Source organism: Carettochelys insculpta, chromosome 2 (genome assembly GCF_033958435.1).
Source record: "Carettochelys insculpta isolate YL-2023 chromosome 2, ASM3395843v1, whole genome shotgun sequence".
In the NCBI taxonomy this organism is placed as follows: Eukaryota; Metazoa; Chordata; order Testudines; family Carettochelyidae; genus Carettochelys; species Carettochelys insculpta.
The window spans coordinates 99,366,407-99,383,014 of record NC_134138.1 but is presented as its reverse complement, the minus strand read 5'-3'; the positions used below and the strand labels follow the sequence as shown (position 1 = coordinate 99,383,014).

Sequence of the window (16,608 nt, the reverse complement as noted above, 5' to 3'; positions counted from 1 at the left end):
TTGTACAGGCTGAACCTCTCTAATCCGACACTCTCTCATCTGGCAACATCTGTAGTCTGGCATGATTTTAGTTAGCTGGATAGCCACTTATCATGGACAAGTTTCCTGTGGTCCCATAAAGTTGGTTTACAGCCACCAGTCCTGGCTCTCAGTGTTCTGTGCTATTAATTTAGCTGTAATTTACCCCTAAATGTCTTCTAAGAGCCCAGTCATGCAGTGGAAGTGTTGGTAATACTGCTAGAAATACTGACCTCCCATGGATTGGCAAATTCTTTTGTTTGCCACCGGTCATGTCCCCAGGGTGCTGTACTAGAGAGGTTCAACCTGTATTGCATTTAATGTTTATGGGCAAATGGAAGATCACATTCATCTAACTAAAAACAGATTTTTCTCAAGCTTGTTATGTCTCTGTTTAGGAAATTTTTTTTTTTTTTTTTTTTTTAAAAGCTAGGAGGTTGAGGAAGAAACCAAGCTTTAACTAGCATGGTTATGATTAGCTGGCAAATGTTGACTTCATTCATGTTTTCATTTCTTAGAAATCTGATCACGCTTCTGCAGGTAAATCTACTAAAGCTTGACAGGTATAGTAGTTTTTAAGAATTCACACACTTGAACAGCCAAAGATCATATTCAGTTACTTTTTTGGTAAAAGCTGGTTTTGAGGACAACCACTCCATCTGTACCTAGCAAGTGTTCAATCAGATGAAGTCCTCCTCATTTCATATTGTAACCTCAGTTCTGAGGTAGATTTAAAGAATCCCAAGAAATAGTCATTTTGAGAGCTGAAATAAATAGCAGAAATATACGCTAATTGTGCGAAGATATTTCCCCAAAACAAATGGCTTAAATACTATCAGTATCCTAGAGATAACTAAATATATATTATCATGCAGCTATTGGCATGATTAAGTCTAATTTGTCCTTTCCAGCAATTCACAACCAGGGTTTAATTAACTCAAAACAGTATGGTAATTAATAGCAATTTTCAACTGTATTTGTTTGATAAGCATCTTACCACACAGTTCAGAAAGATCTAGATTCTTATATCCCGTTATTTACTGGATAAAAACCTTGCCAGAAACAATTTTTAGGTTCTTTATAAAGAACAGTGATTTTTCTGTATTGGTAGCTGTTTCTCTAGCTATAATTACTTTTCAGTTAATTTTATGAGATGGTTAATATGAATCCTGACTACTAAATAACTTGGATAAGAACATTTTCTGATTCAGATTTCACTTTTCAATATATACAGTGGGAACAACCAATAATATACATACCTTTACAAATGGTGATCTGATCTGGAGAACCACAATCTTTTTAGAAGGTAAAGAATACACTACAAAAACAACAAAAAGTTGTGTGAAAACATTGTGCCACTCTCCAGCTATACAGTTCTAGAGGCCGCAGCGCAGAATTAAGGGTGGCATTATATGGTATTACCACCTTTACTTCTGTACTGCTGCTAACAGGGTGCTGCCTTTAAAGCTGAATGCCTGGCCAACAGATGCTTGGTCTCCAGCTGCCCAGTTCTACAGAGAGCACAGAAGAGTGGCCATACCAAAGCCTCCTTAAAATAACCTTGTGACCTCTTTTCCCCTCTCCCACTGCCCCCAATTTAGAAAACAGTGAAATTTATTTAATATACAAGAAAGCTTAAAAGACAACCCCATTTCCCAGTCCTTGGTGTGTTTCTGATGGCCATTAATTTGGTAGGGCCCTGAACATAGGTTTACTCCCTTCATTTACATGGACTCCATTCCCACTGGGGTCTTTCTGTATTGAGCTGGCTTCAAGACTGGAGCTGAACTCAACATCTGACACACAGTTTTGGAATACTGTAAATACAATTTTAGTACATACCTTCAGCATTTATACTCAGGTCCGTTGAGTTTTCTTCTGCAGTTGCATATGGATTATTCCCTACCATGGGCACAAGGCAATCAGTGTAGAAGTAACCAACTTTAAGCATATCAAAGGTAGAAATAACTAGATCTACTGCCAGCTGGCCAACATTCCCAACTGATACAGCTGGCTGGAATAACAGAAAATTAGTAGAATTAAAGCAAGGAATTGGAGACTTACTTCCTGAATTACAATTAAAAAAAGTCATAGTTAACATCAGTTTAGGTTATTTGTCACTTAATTCCTGTACTTATTAAATGTGTCACAAAGAAAGCTAACGTTTGTCTATTTTCCTGTAACCAATTCTAGTTTGCATCAAAGTAAAAAACCCAATAATAATGGGGGATTTCAACTATCCCCATATAGACTGGGTACATGTCACCTCAGATGGGAAGCTGAGATAAAGCTTCTTGACACCTTAAATGACTTCTTCTTGGAGCAGCTAGTCCTGGAACCCATAAGAGGAGAGGCAATTCTTGATTTAGTCCTAAGTGGAACACAGGATCTGGTTCAAGAGGTGAATGTGTCTGCATCTCTGGGTAATAGGGACCATAATATAATTAAATTTAACATTGCTGTGGCTGGGAAAATACTACAGGGCCCCAAGACTGTAGTATTTAATTTCAATAAAGGGGGACTACACAAAAATGAAGAAGTTAGTTAAACAGAAATTAAGAAGGTACAGTAACTAAAGTGAAATCCCCACCAGTTGCATGGAAACTTTTTAAAGACACCATAATAGAGGCTCAACTTAAATGTATACCCCAATATAGCAGCAACGAAGGGTCCTGTGGCACCTTATAGACTAACAGAAAAGTTTAGAGCATGAGCTTTCGTGAGTTAACTCACTTCTTCAGATGCTGGTCCTGGAAATCTGCAAGGCCAGGTATAAATAGGCCAGAGCAAGGCTGGGGATAACGAGGTTAGCTCGGTCAGGCAGGCTGAGTTGTATTGTCATCAGTAGATCTGGAGGTGTGAACTCCAAGAGAGGGGAAGCTGCTTTTCTATTTAGCCAGCCATTCACAGTCTTTGTTTAATCCTGAGCTGAGGGTGTTGAATTTGCAGATGAATTGTAGCTCAGCAATTTCTCTTTGGAGTCTGTTCTTGAAGTTTCTTTGCTGCAGGATAGCTGCTTTTAAATCTGCTACTGTGTGTCCTGGGAGATTGAAGTGCTCTCCTATGGGTTTTGTATATTGCCATTTCTGATGTCTGATTTGTGTGCCTTTATTCTTAAAAGAATAAAAGAATAAATGCACACAAATCAGACATCAGAAATGGCAATATACAAAACCCATAGGAGAGCACTTCAATCTCCCAGGACACACAGTAGCAGATTTAAAAGCAGCTATCCTGCAGCAAAGAAACTTCAAGAACAGACTCCAAAGAGAAATTGCTGAGCTACAATTCATCTGCAAATTCAATACCCTCAGCTCAGGATTAAACAAAGACTGTGAATGGCTGGCTAAATAGAAAAGCAGCTTCCCCTCTCTTGGAGTTCACACCTCCAGATCTACTGATGACAATACAACTCAGCCTGCCTGACCGAGCTAACCTCGTTATCCCCAGCCTTGCTCTGGCCTATTTATACCTGGCCTTGCAGATTTCCAGGACCAGCATCTGAAGAAGTGAGTTAACTCACAAAAGCTCATGCTCTAAACTTTTCTGTTAGTCTATAAGGTGCCACAGGACCCTTCGTTGCTGCTACAGATCCAGACTAACACGGCTACCCCTCTGATACCCCAATATAGGAAACATAGTAAGAGAACTAAAAAAGTGCAACTGTGGTTAAACAAAGTAAAAGAGGCAGTGAGAGACAAAAAGGCATCCTTTAAAAAAAAAATGGAAGTTAAATCCTAGTGAAGAAAATAGAAAGGAACATAAACTCTGCCAAGTGAAGTGTAAAAATATAATTAGGAAGGCCAAGAAAGAATTTGCAGTAAAGCTAGCCAAAGAGTCAGACAGTAATAGCAAAAAAAATTTTAAGTACAACAGAAACAGGAAACCTGCTAAACACCCAGTGGAGCCACCGGGTGATCAAGATGGTAAAGGAGCACTCAAGGATAATAAGGCCATTGCAGAGAAATTACGTGATTTTTTTGCCTCATTCTTCATGGCTGAGGATGAGAGGGAGATTTCCAAACTGGAGCAATTAGTTTCAGGTAACATATCTGATGAACTGTCTCAAATTGAGGTGTCACTAGAAGAGGTTTTGGAACAAATTGATAAGCTAAATAGTAATAAGTCACCAGGACCAGATGGCATTAACCCAAGTGTTCTGAAGGAACTCAAATGTGAAATTGCAGAACTATAGTTTGTAACCTGTCATTTAAATCACCTTCTGTTCCAGATGACTGGAAGATAGCTAACGAGATGCCAATCTTTAAAAAGGGCTCCAGAGGTGATCCTGGCAACTACAGGCCAGTCAGTCTGACTTCAGTACTGGGCAGGTTGAAACCCTAGTAATGAACAGAACAGTCAGACACATTGATGAACATGTTTTGTTGAAGAAGAGTCAACATGGCTTTTATAAAAGGAAGTTGTGCCTCATCAATCTATTAGAATTTTCTGAAAGGGTCAACAAGCATGTGGACAAGGGGTATCTTACAGATATAGCATACTCAGATTTTCAGAAAGCCCTTAAGTGACAAGGTCCCTCCCTAAAGGCTGTTAAGCAAATATAACTGTCATAGGATAAGAGGGAAGGTCCTCTCTTGGAATGGTAACTGATTAGGAGATCAGAAACAAAGGGTAGGAATAAACAGTCAGTTTTCAGAATGAAGAGAGGTGAATAGTGGTGTCCTCCAGGGGTCTGTACTGGAACTGGTCCTATTCAACATATTCATAAATGATCTGGAAAAACGGATAAACAGTGAAGAGGCAAAATTTGCAGATGACACAAAACTACTCCAAATAGTTAAGTCCCAAGCAGACTGTGAAGAGCTACAAAAGAATCTTAATAAATTGGGTGAATGGGCAATAAAATGGCAGATGAAATTCAATATTGATAAATGCAAAGTAACACACATTGGAAAAATATAGTCCCAGCTATACATATAACATGATGGGGTCTGACTTAGCTACTACCACTCAAGAAAGAGATCTTGGAGTCATTGTGGATCTGAAAACATCCACTGAATGTGCAGCAGTAGTCAAAAAAGTTAACAAAAAGTTGAGAATCATTAAGAAAGGAATAGATAAGACAGAAAATGTCATATTACCTCTATTTAAATCCATGGTACATCTACATTTGGAATACTGTGTGCAAATGTGGTTGCCTCATCTCAAAAAAAAAGATATATTGGAATAGGAAAAGGTTCAGAAAAGGGCAAGAAAAAATGACTAAGGATATGGAACATCTACCATATGAAGAGAGATTAATAAGACAGACTTTTTAGCTTGGAAAAAAGACAGTTAAGGGGGGGATATGATAGAGGTATATAAAATCACAACTGGTGCAGAGAAAGTAAATAAGGAAATGTTATTTACTTCTCCTCACAACACAAGAACCAGGGGTCACCAAATGAAATTAATAGGCAGCAGATTTAAAACAAACAATAGGAAATATTTTTTCCCCCCACACAATGCATATTTAACCTGTGGAACTCCTTGCCGGAGGGTATTGTGAAGCCCAAGACTACAGCAGAGTTGAAAAAAAGAACTAGATACATTCTTGGCGGATAGGTCCATCAACAGCTATTAGCCAGGATGGGCATGGAGTGTGTCCCCAGCCTCTGTTTGCCAGAGGCTGAAAATGGAAGACAGGGAATTGATCACTTGATGATTACCTGTTCTGTTCATTCCCTTTGGGGTACCTGGCACTGGCCACTGTTGGAAGACAGGACACTGGGCTTGGTGGACCTATGGTTTCACCCAATATCGCTGTTCTTATGTGCTGTGATTAGTTCCAATTTAAAATAAAATTAAGCAGGCACACAAATGTTTACAGGTTTGGCACCTTAATTTTTTCACTAGACAGATCATGAATATATTTAAGACCCAATAATGAAATTATTAGCACCTACAGTGACATTTGTTGGTTATATTGATATTAAACAGTATTTGTACAGTTGCTTTAACTGTACATATAATATTCAAATAAGAAACTAAAACTCTACCGAATATCTTTAAACATTTGCTCCAATGACTACTGTCTTACCCAATATTTTAAAAATGAGATATGGAAACCTGATGCTTTCCTTTTACTCGTGGAAGACACTTGCTCTCAAATACTTAATTTCTATATTAATAGATCAGTACTGCATTACAGAATGTGCACAATTAAAAAAAATAGGTTACCACATTAGACCTGACAGAAAAAGAGAAAACCCCTGTGAGGAAGTGTATCTGTACCAGTATCTACCAACTCATGCTGTATTAATATTCTATTTGTACATGCTATAACATATTAATGCAACGTGAACTGGTAGATACCCATACAGATACGCTCCCTCGCAGCGGTGTCCTCTTTTTTATATGGTATTCCTAAAAAAACCCTCGACATACAGCCTCTAGTACCCAGAAAGATTAGCTTCAGTACAGCACGCAATGGACATTTAATTGTCCAAGAGGAAAATAGTGGTTTTGTTAGTCTAGCTGAAAGCTCAGTTAAGGCAACTGCACCAAACTGAGCCGTCAGTGGCTGGTGCAGGGAAGTCCCGAAGGAGAAACCAGGGCATCTGAATGGGCCGCATCTACTAAGGGTTGCGAGCCGGCAACAGTTACGTGATGCTTAATTTAACGCGTATGCCACAATCAGGCCCCTGTAACCAGTTGCGTGATGGGGAGACAGAGGAGGAGGGTTAAACAAGCGACCCTCCTCCCCGCCCCTCCCGGCTTCCAGAGTCCCGGCGGGCGAGAGCGGCGGAGATACAATTCTGCGCCCCAGTTCAGCAGCAGAGCCGCCGCCTCGCTTCTCTGCCGCTCCTCCTCCCCCGCCCCCCGGCAGCAGGAGCCAACTCCCGCCGCCACGGCTCTTCAGCCGGCTCCTAAGAAGGGCCGCGGGCTCGTTACCAGCAGCAGCGTGAAGCCTTCGAAGTCGGGCGGAGCGGAGCTGCCGCAAGGAACAAACATCCCGCCGGCGGAGAGCGGGACCATGCGCGCGCGCGCGACCCTCCGACAGCGGGGACCTTCCACTCTGCGGCGCACCGGCCTGACGCCAGAGCGGGTCAGAGGCAACACTTAGGCACCCCCGGAACCGCCAGTCCTGCCCTCCCCCTTTGCAGGCGATCTCCCGACATGCAGATGGCGTCCCGAACGAGGTGAAACAGCCGGAGCCCGCAACGCGAAATCGGCACTGGAGGAGAGTCCGACTTTCCCTCAGGCGCTTGAGCGGGGCAACCCCGCGCCCTGCTTGCCCGCCCGTTCAAAAAGCGGTTGGGGCGGGGCAAGCAGGACGCCGGAAGCTCGTGGGGCTGATGGTAGCGGGGCGGGGCTTGTGTTTTGTACCATTCGGCTCGGTTGGCGCCGTCGCGCTCGGGGCTCGCCATGGCGCTGCCGCCGGAGAAAGCTTCGGAGCTGAAGCAGATCATCCACCAGCAGCTGGCCAGGGTGAGGGCTTCCGGTACTGCGCCCGTTCCCGCCGCTTCTGCGGGCGCAGGGCTGGGACAGGCCCCGCCTGCCGTAAATAAACCAGCGGGGTCCTGCGGCACCTTAGAGACTAACGGTTTCATTGACTCAGGGGTGTCGGAAAGGAAGTGCAGCAATCGCCGCGCCCCGCCCCGCCGCCGCCTAGCCCCAGGCTACGCCGGGAAGGGGAGCTGCGCTGGGGCAGCGTCCGGCTCCTGGCCAAAGCCTCAGGCGCTCCGCCCCGGAAAGGGTTGCAGGGGCTGCCTCCTTCACGGCTGCCAGGCGGTTGTTGCGGGGAGGGCGTGGGTGAGGAGCAGGCGGAGGGGTGCCCCCTGTGGGCAGCTCTACCGAGCCGCTGAGTGATATTCACCCCTCTCATAGAGCTCGAAGGGACCTCGGGAGGGCATGGAGGACCTTTTGGCAGGACCAAGCGCCCCCACCCCTTTTTTTTTTTTTTTTTTTAATCTATTTGCCCCAGATCCCTACATGCCCCCCTCAAGGATTAAATTTACCACCCTAGGTTTAGCAGGCCAATGCTCAAACCTCTGAGCTACTTGGTATTTCACCACATAAGATGAACAGGAAGTTTATTGGACAATGCGGGATTAGGGCATGATCTTTTGTTACTAAAACCCACTTCTTCAGATTTCATGTTGTTAAATCTGATGAGCTTTCATGGGTGAGACCCATAGCCTAAGTAATAAACGTTAGTTTTTAAGGTGCTACAGGACTGCTTGTTTTGCCAGAAGCTGCAGAATAACACAGCTACTCCTCTGACACTTGCCTACTGTGTTAGGGGCTAGAAAAGAGTGAGGGGGCAGAGGGGAGGTGCAGTCTCTCCTGTATGTCAAAGCAGAATGAATGTCATCAAATCGCTAACTGAAGGCTCCTATGGTGTCACAAGAGCAATGGTTCTTGTCAGTGATTTCAAACAAAGAGCCTTCCAATGTGTCAGATCTTGTTATCCTTTCCTTTGTTTCAGGGCTTCTTTTCTAAAGTCAGATTTTTGGGTTTTATTCCCTTTAGTTAGGGTGGGTATCTACCATGCCTAATTACTGTCCGCTGGCACCTCCTATTTATTCTTCCTTCATCTGGTCTCCTTCCCTTCTGGTCTGATTAGTCTCTTCCTGGGCTTGCTCCTTTAGCAATTTTATTAGAATTGCAAAACAATACCAAGCTCAGACTCCTTAGTCTGTTTTTCACTTTTCTCAATCTTTGAAAGGTGTCAGGGTGCACAGCCCATAAAGGAAGGTTACAGTTTCAGTGTTGCGAAGCAAGACAGAGGCTGTGTCTACACTAGCCCAAAACTTCGAAATGGCCATGCAAATGGCCATTTCGAAGTTTACTAATGAAGCGCTGAAATACATAGTCAGAGCCTCATTAGCATGCCAGTAGCTGCGGCACTTCGAAATTGCCATGGCTCTCAGTCTTGCGGCGTGCCCAGACGGAGCTACTTTTCGAAAGGACCCCGGCAACTTCGAAATCCCCTTATTCCCATCTGCTCATAGGAATAAGGGGACTTCGAAGTGGGCGGGGTCCTTTCGAAAAGGAGCTGCATCAATTTCGAAGTGCCGCAGCTGCCCGCGTGCTAATGAGGTGCTGAATATGTATTTCAGCACTTCATTAGTAAACTTCAAAATGGCCATTTGCATGGCCATTTCGAAGTTTGGGGCTAGTGTAGACACAGCCAGAGTGGGTAGGGAGTAGAGTGAAAGGGAACTTGCAGCAAAAGGCAGGACCTTTGTAGAAGACTTGTACCATCTGCTACCAAACTGTTTAATGCTATAAAGGAGAGGAAGTGGTAGATGCATGAAAGGGATTTGGAGTAGGAAAGCAGGAGGTTTCGAGGCAAATTAGAGTAAATTTATGGAGGGGTTTCTTTTGTTTTTCATTTTAAAGATAGTAAATTTTGAACTGGGTGTCAGAACAGATGAAGATTATGTGAAATTGATGTATCATAGAATACTAGGACTGGAAGGGACCTTGAGAGGTCATTGAGGCCAGCCCCCTGTCCTCATGGCAGAACCAAATACTGTCTAGACCATCCCTGATAGTTAAGAGCAGGTTAGACAAATGTCTGTCTCCAGAGATGGAGATTCTACAACCTCCCTAGGCAATTTATTCCAGTGTTTGACCACGCTGACAGTTAAGAACTTTTTCATAGTGTCCAGCCTAAGCCTCCCTTGCTGCAGTTTAAGCCCATTGTTTCTTATTCTATCTTCAGAGGCCAAGAACAACAAGTTTTCTCCCTCCTCCTTATAGATGTTCTTGTAGTATTTACGGCAGTGGTTCCCAAACTTTTCGGTATCACATCTTCCTTTTGATTTTTTGCGAAACCCTGATGCCCCCTCACCTCTTCTTTACCATCATCCAACCCCCTTTTTAACAAAAAAATGCAATTCATAATTTAAAATCAACACAGAAACTTGATATAAAATATTATTTAAAATGAAAAAAAAAAAAGCATGAATAGTTTTTCTTCGCCCCTTTTGAGTGCCTGGTACAGCCCCATCTGGCCAGCTACCTGAGCCCCATGCCAGCCTCCAGAGCTGTCTGCTTGAGATCCGTGCTGCCTGCCCATGCCCCATACTTGCTGGGACCAGCCACAGAGTCACTCACCCAAGCCCCGTGCTGCCAGCGCCAGCTGCCTGCCTGCCAACCTGATCCACATGAGCCCCATTCTGCCAGCGTAAGCTACCTACCTGCCAGCCCGAGCCCCATACTGCTGGGGACAGCTGCCCAAGCCCCATGCTGCCTGAGCCCTACGATGCCAGGACCAACTGCCTAGGGCCTGCGAGTCCCACATGTTGGCTGGCTGCCCAAGACCTGTGAGCTGCCTGCACAAGCCACTCCCCTCCTACAAAGTCAGGCACCACAGGCCCCTGCTCTTACCCCATCCCCCAAACCAGGCACCCCCATCCTCCTACTCCTACCCACCCCCCAAACCCACACTTACTCACCTTTGCAGGAGGCAGCTAGGGTCTTCGCCGGCTGCTTGCTTTTTACAGCAGCTGTGCTGGGTGACCCATGTAAAATGGCAGGGGCTGAGAGCTGGAAGCAAAGGCCGTCTCTGTCTTTGGTTGGGGGAAATAATGGGGTGGCTGGGTTGCCTGGCGCCCCCCCCCCTGAAATTTTTCACGATCCCCCTGGGGGGCACACCCCCAGTTTAGAAAACCATTATTTAGGGACATAGTATCAGAGTACCTTATCTACACTAATTAATTTAGCCGTACAATGTACCTGAAAGATACAGAAGTATAATTATTTTACCTTTACAGTTGAGGAGCTAAGATTAAGGCTTTGTCTATATTAGTGAACAGAGTTGATCCTGATACATGGATTCTAGCTACACTAATGACATATTTGGACTGACTTTGTTCCCTAGTATAGATTGGGGCTCTTTGGGCTCGTGCTGACATCCCTTACTCCACACAATAGCGTGGAGTACCAGGGTTGATGGCCAAGCTCAGAGAGAGAATTTTTGCAGTGCCTTCATGCACGTGGCAAAATCGATCTCCAGATCAATCACTGCACATTGAAAACATCCCTCTTCCCACCGTGGCAAATATAGACATACCTATAGAGATTCACTTCCATATGATCGCACTGGGAATCTGAAGTGGAACCAACAACAGAACTCAGCCTAGTTCCTTAAACACAAGGGCTACGTCTACACTCGGGGGAAACTTCAAAATGACCATGCTAATGGCCAAATTGGCAAATACTAATGTGGCACTGAAATGAATATTCAGTACCTCATTAGCATGCCGCCAGCCGTGACACTTTGAAAGTGCCGCATTTTGCTCACGCGTAGCTCGTTTACATGGGGCCTTTTCGAAAGGACCTTGCAGATGTTGAAATCCCCTTATTCCTATTCAGGCATAAGGGTCTGGTGACAGAGGGGCTTTTTGTGGGCAGGGGCATGCCCACATGGCCTCTTTACTGCCAGCACCCTCCTCTACAGAGACTGAGCTCTCGTGCAGGTAGGCTAATGAGCCACGGGACCATGCTAATGAGCGGCCATTTGCCATTTTGAGGCTGCTCATTATCATGGATCTGCCTGGAAAGCTACACCGTGTAGGCCCAGCCATACAGAATAGTAACTGGTTCTTTTTTCCCAACCAATTTGCCTGGTATTGAAGTTAGTCTTACTGGCTTGTAATTGCCAGGATTGCCTCTGGACCAGTTTTTAAAAAAGTTACATTAGAGATCCTTCAGTCATCAGCTACAGAAACTGTTTTAAATAATATTTTACATACTGTCAGTAGCTCTGCGGTTTCATGTTTCAGTTATTTCAGGTCTCTTGGGTGAAATCTGTGTGGGTTTGGTGACTTGTGCTGTCAATTTATTTATTTATTCTAGACACATCTCTGTTTACATCTCATTCTGGGATAGTCCCTCAGATATGCCACATAAAAAGAACGACTGAATCTCCCTGAAATCCTGTGCTGTGAAGATCTATGCAAAGAATTCATTTAGCTTTTCTGCTATGATCTTGTCACCTTGATTGTGCAGGGTTTTTCACTGATTGTTGGACAGGTTTCCTGCTTCTGATGTACTTTTCAAATATTTTTGCTAGTTGCTTTTCGGGTCTTTTTGTTTGGCTTGCCTAATTCTGTTTTTACAGTTGACTTGCCAGGGTGTATGCTCCTTTCTACTTTCCTTGATAGGATTTTACCTCAAATTTTAAAGTGTTCCTTTTGGTCTCTAAGTGCCTCTTTTCTCTGTTTAACCATTGCATCATTTTTTCTTCCTTTACTGATTTTTAGAACATCCATTTAGTTTGAGCTGCTGTGATGTTTTTAAATTATTTGAATGCAGCTTGCAGGCATTTCACTTTTGTGACTGCTCATTTTAATTTCCATATAGCCAGCTTTCTCATTTTTGTTGTTCTCCTTTCTGAAGTTAAGTCTAATGTTGAGGATTTGTTTTGTATTCCATCATCCCCCACCATCAGGTTATGAAATTTAAAATACATTAAAAGTTACTATCATTGTTCCTTCTAATTTTCCCCATGCATGTGCTGAATGAATTTTATGTGTACTAATACAGGGATGACAGGTTGCGGAGCTGTGGCTGAGGGCTTTGGTGTAGGGGGTAGATTTTGGCAGGGGATGCTGGCTCCAGGCTGGGGCTGGGGGTGAGGACTTTGTGGTACAGACTGCCTTAGGGTTGCTATGGTGAGAGAGGATGCCCATTAGCCCTCTCTCCCCCCGGTGGTATCTTGGCTGGGGCCGGAGGAGAGGCGTTTCTTGCTGCTGTGGGGCTGGAGGAGAGGCGCCTCTCCCCGCCTTGGCTCTTGTTAGGCTGCTGTGTAGTCATGCAATTTAGAGGTAACTTAGATCACTATTACAGAGTGGTTCAGCTATATGCATCTCTTGAACCAGATCCTGTACTTAATTTAGAACTTCATCAAAAATTGCCTCTCCCCTTATGGATTTCAGAACAAGCTGCTCCAAGAAGTAGTCCTTAAAGGTGTCTAGAACTTGTAGCTCTGCATCCCATCCTGGGGTGTTGTACCCAGTTAGTAGGGAGTTAGGTGAAATTCCCTATTATGGTTAGGAATTTAGAAATAGTTTCTATAGAGAGAGGAAGCTCAGTGCACTTGCATGTTCCTGGCTTTTGTGACAGGGTGCTATCACAGAAGACCCCTCGGGATTGTTCCCCGGTGTGCTGATCATGCCACTGACACCCACCTTCTTGCTCTATGGGGCTCCCCACCACCCTGTCCTGCTGAGCCATCTCCTCTTACCTCCCCCAGCCAAGACTGAGTTGGGGTTGCCACGCCCCTGCACAGCAATGCAGAAACTGACCTACTTCAGCTCTGGGAGGGTGCAGTTCTAGTGCATAGCACCCAGGAAACCAACTGACAAAAGGATCAAAATCCCCCAAAAATCTCTCTCTTTGTGCAAAAGTTTTGCACAGAGAGGGCTCATCAGGTAAGCTCCCTTTAACAATGAAAGGGAGATCTTCACAGTGGTGCACCCTGGGGTAACAATTATTTATGCCAGGCTTGGTCATAAACAAAAAGAGTTTTTATTAAGCCTACGTAGTAGGATTTAAGTGGTTACAACTGAAGACACTCAAAATCAAGTTACTAAAATGAAGTGAAAACACATAGCTAGTACTGATTTTCTGAAGAGACTACTTGCATGTAAAGTCTTACCCTAAAGAGCTGTTCTCCTGCCAGGTAAAATCTTCAAACTAGAGCCATTCTTTTTCTCTCGTTTGGGTCAACAACCTTTCATAGTCTTTTTTTCTTCTTAGGATGTGTCAGGCAAGTTCCAAAGCAGACTGAACACTTGATAAAACAAAGCAGCAGAAATGTAGCACTTTAAAGACTAACAAAATGGTATATTCGGTGATGACGTTGTGTGGGTCAGACCCACTTCTTCATTTTGTTCGAGTACAGACTAACACGGCTACTTCTCTGTTACTGTTCAACATGAAGACTTGATCCTTTCTCGTTGCATAAGAAGACTTTTACATAGGGCATGAAACATTTGTTGTATAACCCCCATCTCATGGAAAAACACTGGGTCAAAATGGCTTTCAGTACCAGGTGGCATGGTCACATGTCTTTCTAGCACCAACCACCTTCTAGACTTATAAGACAAACAAGGCTGTTTACAAGTCATTAAGCTGATCACCCAGGTGTTAGGGTTCCAGAAGCACCAGTAAAGGCCCTCATTAGCACATTTAAAACCATAAAATTATCTACATTTTATACTTCTAACTTCAAGTAGAAGAAATATACATGTACCAAAATACAATGTACTGACCCAGCAAATTGTAACACTAAAATTGAAAGGTTACATGAGGTATTTTGTCCAAAGAATCAGTTTTCATAAAGCATGTGGGGTGAAGGAGGTGTTCTTCTCAGCTTTAATGACTACTGACAAATTTTTAGCAAATAAAAATAATTCTGTGCACAATTTGCTAGTGAAGATTAAAAGTATCTGGAAGAAAGACCATTGTAATGTCGGGAGGTATTTTGTGGTTGCTTCTGTTTTTGGGAAACCAATGGTGACCATTGTCTGCACAATTAAAAAAGGAAATAAATTGTGTTTTGTAAAACTGTTTCATCTGGGATGCTGTTTGTTTGCAGCATTGTTAATTTTAATACGCTACCATGCTGTTCTGAAGCACATAGTTGTAGTAGCACTATGCTTTAATCAAGGGATACGGCTTATTTAATATTATTGTAGAAATATCAAAGAGTACTGTTTTTTGATCCTGTAAGAGATGGAGGGAGATGGTTGTACTGGATGTAATATTAAGTGTTTTTTAGATGGATGTCCATGGTAGAATTCGAGAAGTTCTTGCTGAGACTATACGTGAAGAATTGGCACCTGAACATCAACAGCTATCTACTGAAGATCTGATGAGAGCACTAAGACGACGAGGAATCATTGATGATGTTATGAAAGAGCTTACCTTTGTAACCGTGAGTGATGTTTGCAGAGTAAAATGTGTGAATCAAAGTGAAAATTTCATCTTGCATTGGTGAAATTCAATGGAGAGTGAAAGTTCATTGTACTCAAATGTTACTTATATTAACTTTAATAACAGTTACCTAATTGCTAGCAAATCAGTTAAAATTATGTGTACAGTATTTAAATATTTAGTTAGGCAGGGCCTAGGCTTTGTGAAAAGGGTGGTGTTTGAGGCTTTGTGGGGCTAGGTAGGTGGCTGAAGTAAAGGATTCTCAGGGTTTCAAGAGCATGATTTCCTTTCTGGGCTCTTTACAAATGTCTTTGAACTATAATTGTAGGATACCAATGACAGAGAGATGGCTTCAACTCCAAAACCTTCTACGCATTTTGTTGGCAGACGGCCCCCCGTACTGCAAAAAAGTATGTTTTTGTTAATTTAGTATCTATATCATAGTTCTGTAAGAAATGTTACTTGCAAAATGTAAGGTTAATTATCTAAACTAAATTAAGTTCTGAATTGTATTTTTAGGAATTTGGTTAAAATAATTTCCATAGTGTGCAAAAAGTTTATCAAGAGGAAATAAGAGAATGCAAATATAGAAAGACACACTGTGTAAGCAGCAGCATAAGCAACAAATCACACATTCTAATATAAATTGAGATGTGTTCTAAATATTTTAAGAACCAGTTTTTTCTACTCTTTCAACTGTTTCATTGCATGTACATCTTGTGATATTCTTTTTTTATTAGTTTACTCATGTTTTAAATACATTTCTTAAGACCTGTTTGCAGTTTCTTCACATTTATTGCTACACTTTACAGCTAACATTGACCCAACACGGAGGTATCTTTACCTTCAGGTTTTGGGTGGAAAAGCTTTTCTGGAACATTTGCAAGAACCTGAACCATTACCTGGTCAAATTTGTTCTACTTTCACTCTGTGTTTGCACTTTCGAAACCAACGTTTCCGTTCTAAGCCTGTCCCATGTGCCTGTGAACCAGATTTTCATGATGGTTTTTTGCTTGAAGTACACAAGGATAGCCTAGGTAAGGAACATTGTAAGTCTGCTAATACATATGATGTATTGTATTAATCTTATGAATTTAAAATATTTGGTGGTATTTAGAAGAATACTGGAGCAAATACAAGGGAATGTGTTTGTTGTCCGATAATTTATGTTTTTAAAACTACATTGATGTAATCATGATTTAGCTGGGAATATTTGTGTGCCATTGCAATAATTTTTTTGATTATTTAGAATTGGAGCATGTAGCTGGATTAGATTACGTTAGGCTAGTATTATTTATTTAGCAATTGCTGTCTATGGACAATGTCCGCTGCCACATCTGGTGTTGTATGTGGGCTTTGGTACAATAATGCCAATTTCTTTCTCTAAAAGGATACAGAAAGAATGTGGTAACTTAGAAAAAAAACAGTCAAAATATGTTGAAAAAGTAGTTTAATAGACAAGATTAGTACCATTTTGTAAACCTCCTAATACAGTATTTTATTTGAAATAACATGATATAACAGAATGAATGTCATGCAGGAATGTTGGTATGCCTTGGCTACATAATTGAAGGTTAATGGCCTTGTAACCACTCAGACTAGAGATGTTCTGTGATCCTCCTGAAAACATTAAAAGGCCCTATCAACATTTATATATTGTACCAAAGTAGCATATAGTTCTTTTGGTTAAAATAG

At 42.6% G+C, this 16,608-nt stretch overlaps 2 protein-coding genes across 7 annotated transcripts in view; one reads left to right on the top strand and one right to left on the bottom strand.

Moving 5' to 3' along the window:
* The window catches only part of PSMG2 (proteasome assembly chaperone 2), a 47,295-nt gene extending 40,262 nt beyond the window's left edge, over positions 1 to 7,033 (bottom strand). For all 5 annotated transcript variants that reach the window (XR_012644468.1, XM_074987495.1, XM_074987496.1 and 2 more), the window contains exons 1-3: positions 6,913 to 7,033; positions 1,861 to 2,032; positions 1,278 to 1,336 (exon numbers count right to left, since the gene is read on the bottom strand). Coding sequence is in view for 4 of the 5 variants with exons in the window: in XM_074987495.1 (XP_074843596.1) it covers positions 1,278 to 1,336; positions 1,861 to 2,032; positions 6,913 to 6,996 (315 nt within the window). In the remaining variant the exon portion in view is untranslated. The remainder of the gene's footprint in view (positions 1 to 1,277; positions 1,337 to 1,860; positions 2,033 to 6,912) is intronic.
* Positions 7,034 to 7,313: 280 nt separating this feature from the next.
* The window catches only part of CEP76 (centrosomal protein 76), a 57,257-nt gene continuing 47,962 nt past the window's right edge, over positions 7,314 to 16,608 (top strand). Inside the window, exons 1-4 of one of the 2 annotated variants that reach the window (XM_074987486.1) lie at positions 7,314 to 7,449; positions 14,759 to 14,914; positions 15,242 to 15,323; positions 15,726 to 15,950. In XM_074987486.1, the coding sequence (XP_074843587.1) occupies positions 7,387 to 7,449; positions 14,759 to 14,914; positions 15,242 to 15,323; positions 15,726 to 15,950 (526 nt within the window). In that variant the 5' untranslated portion in view covers positions 7,314 to 7,386. Of the gene's footprint in view, positions 7,450 to 14,758; positions 14,915 to 15,241; positions 15,324 to 15,725; positions 15,951 to 16,608 lie in introns of those variants that run through there. The other variant, XM_074987487.1, reaches the window with a different exon arrangement.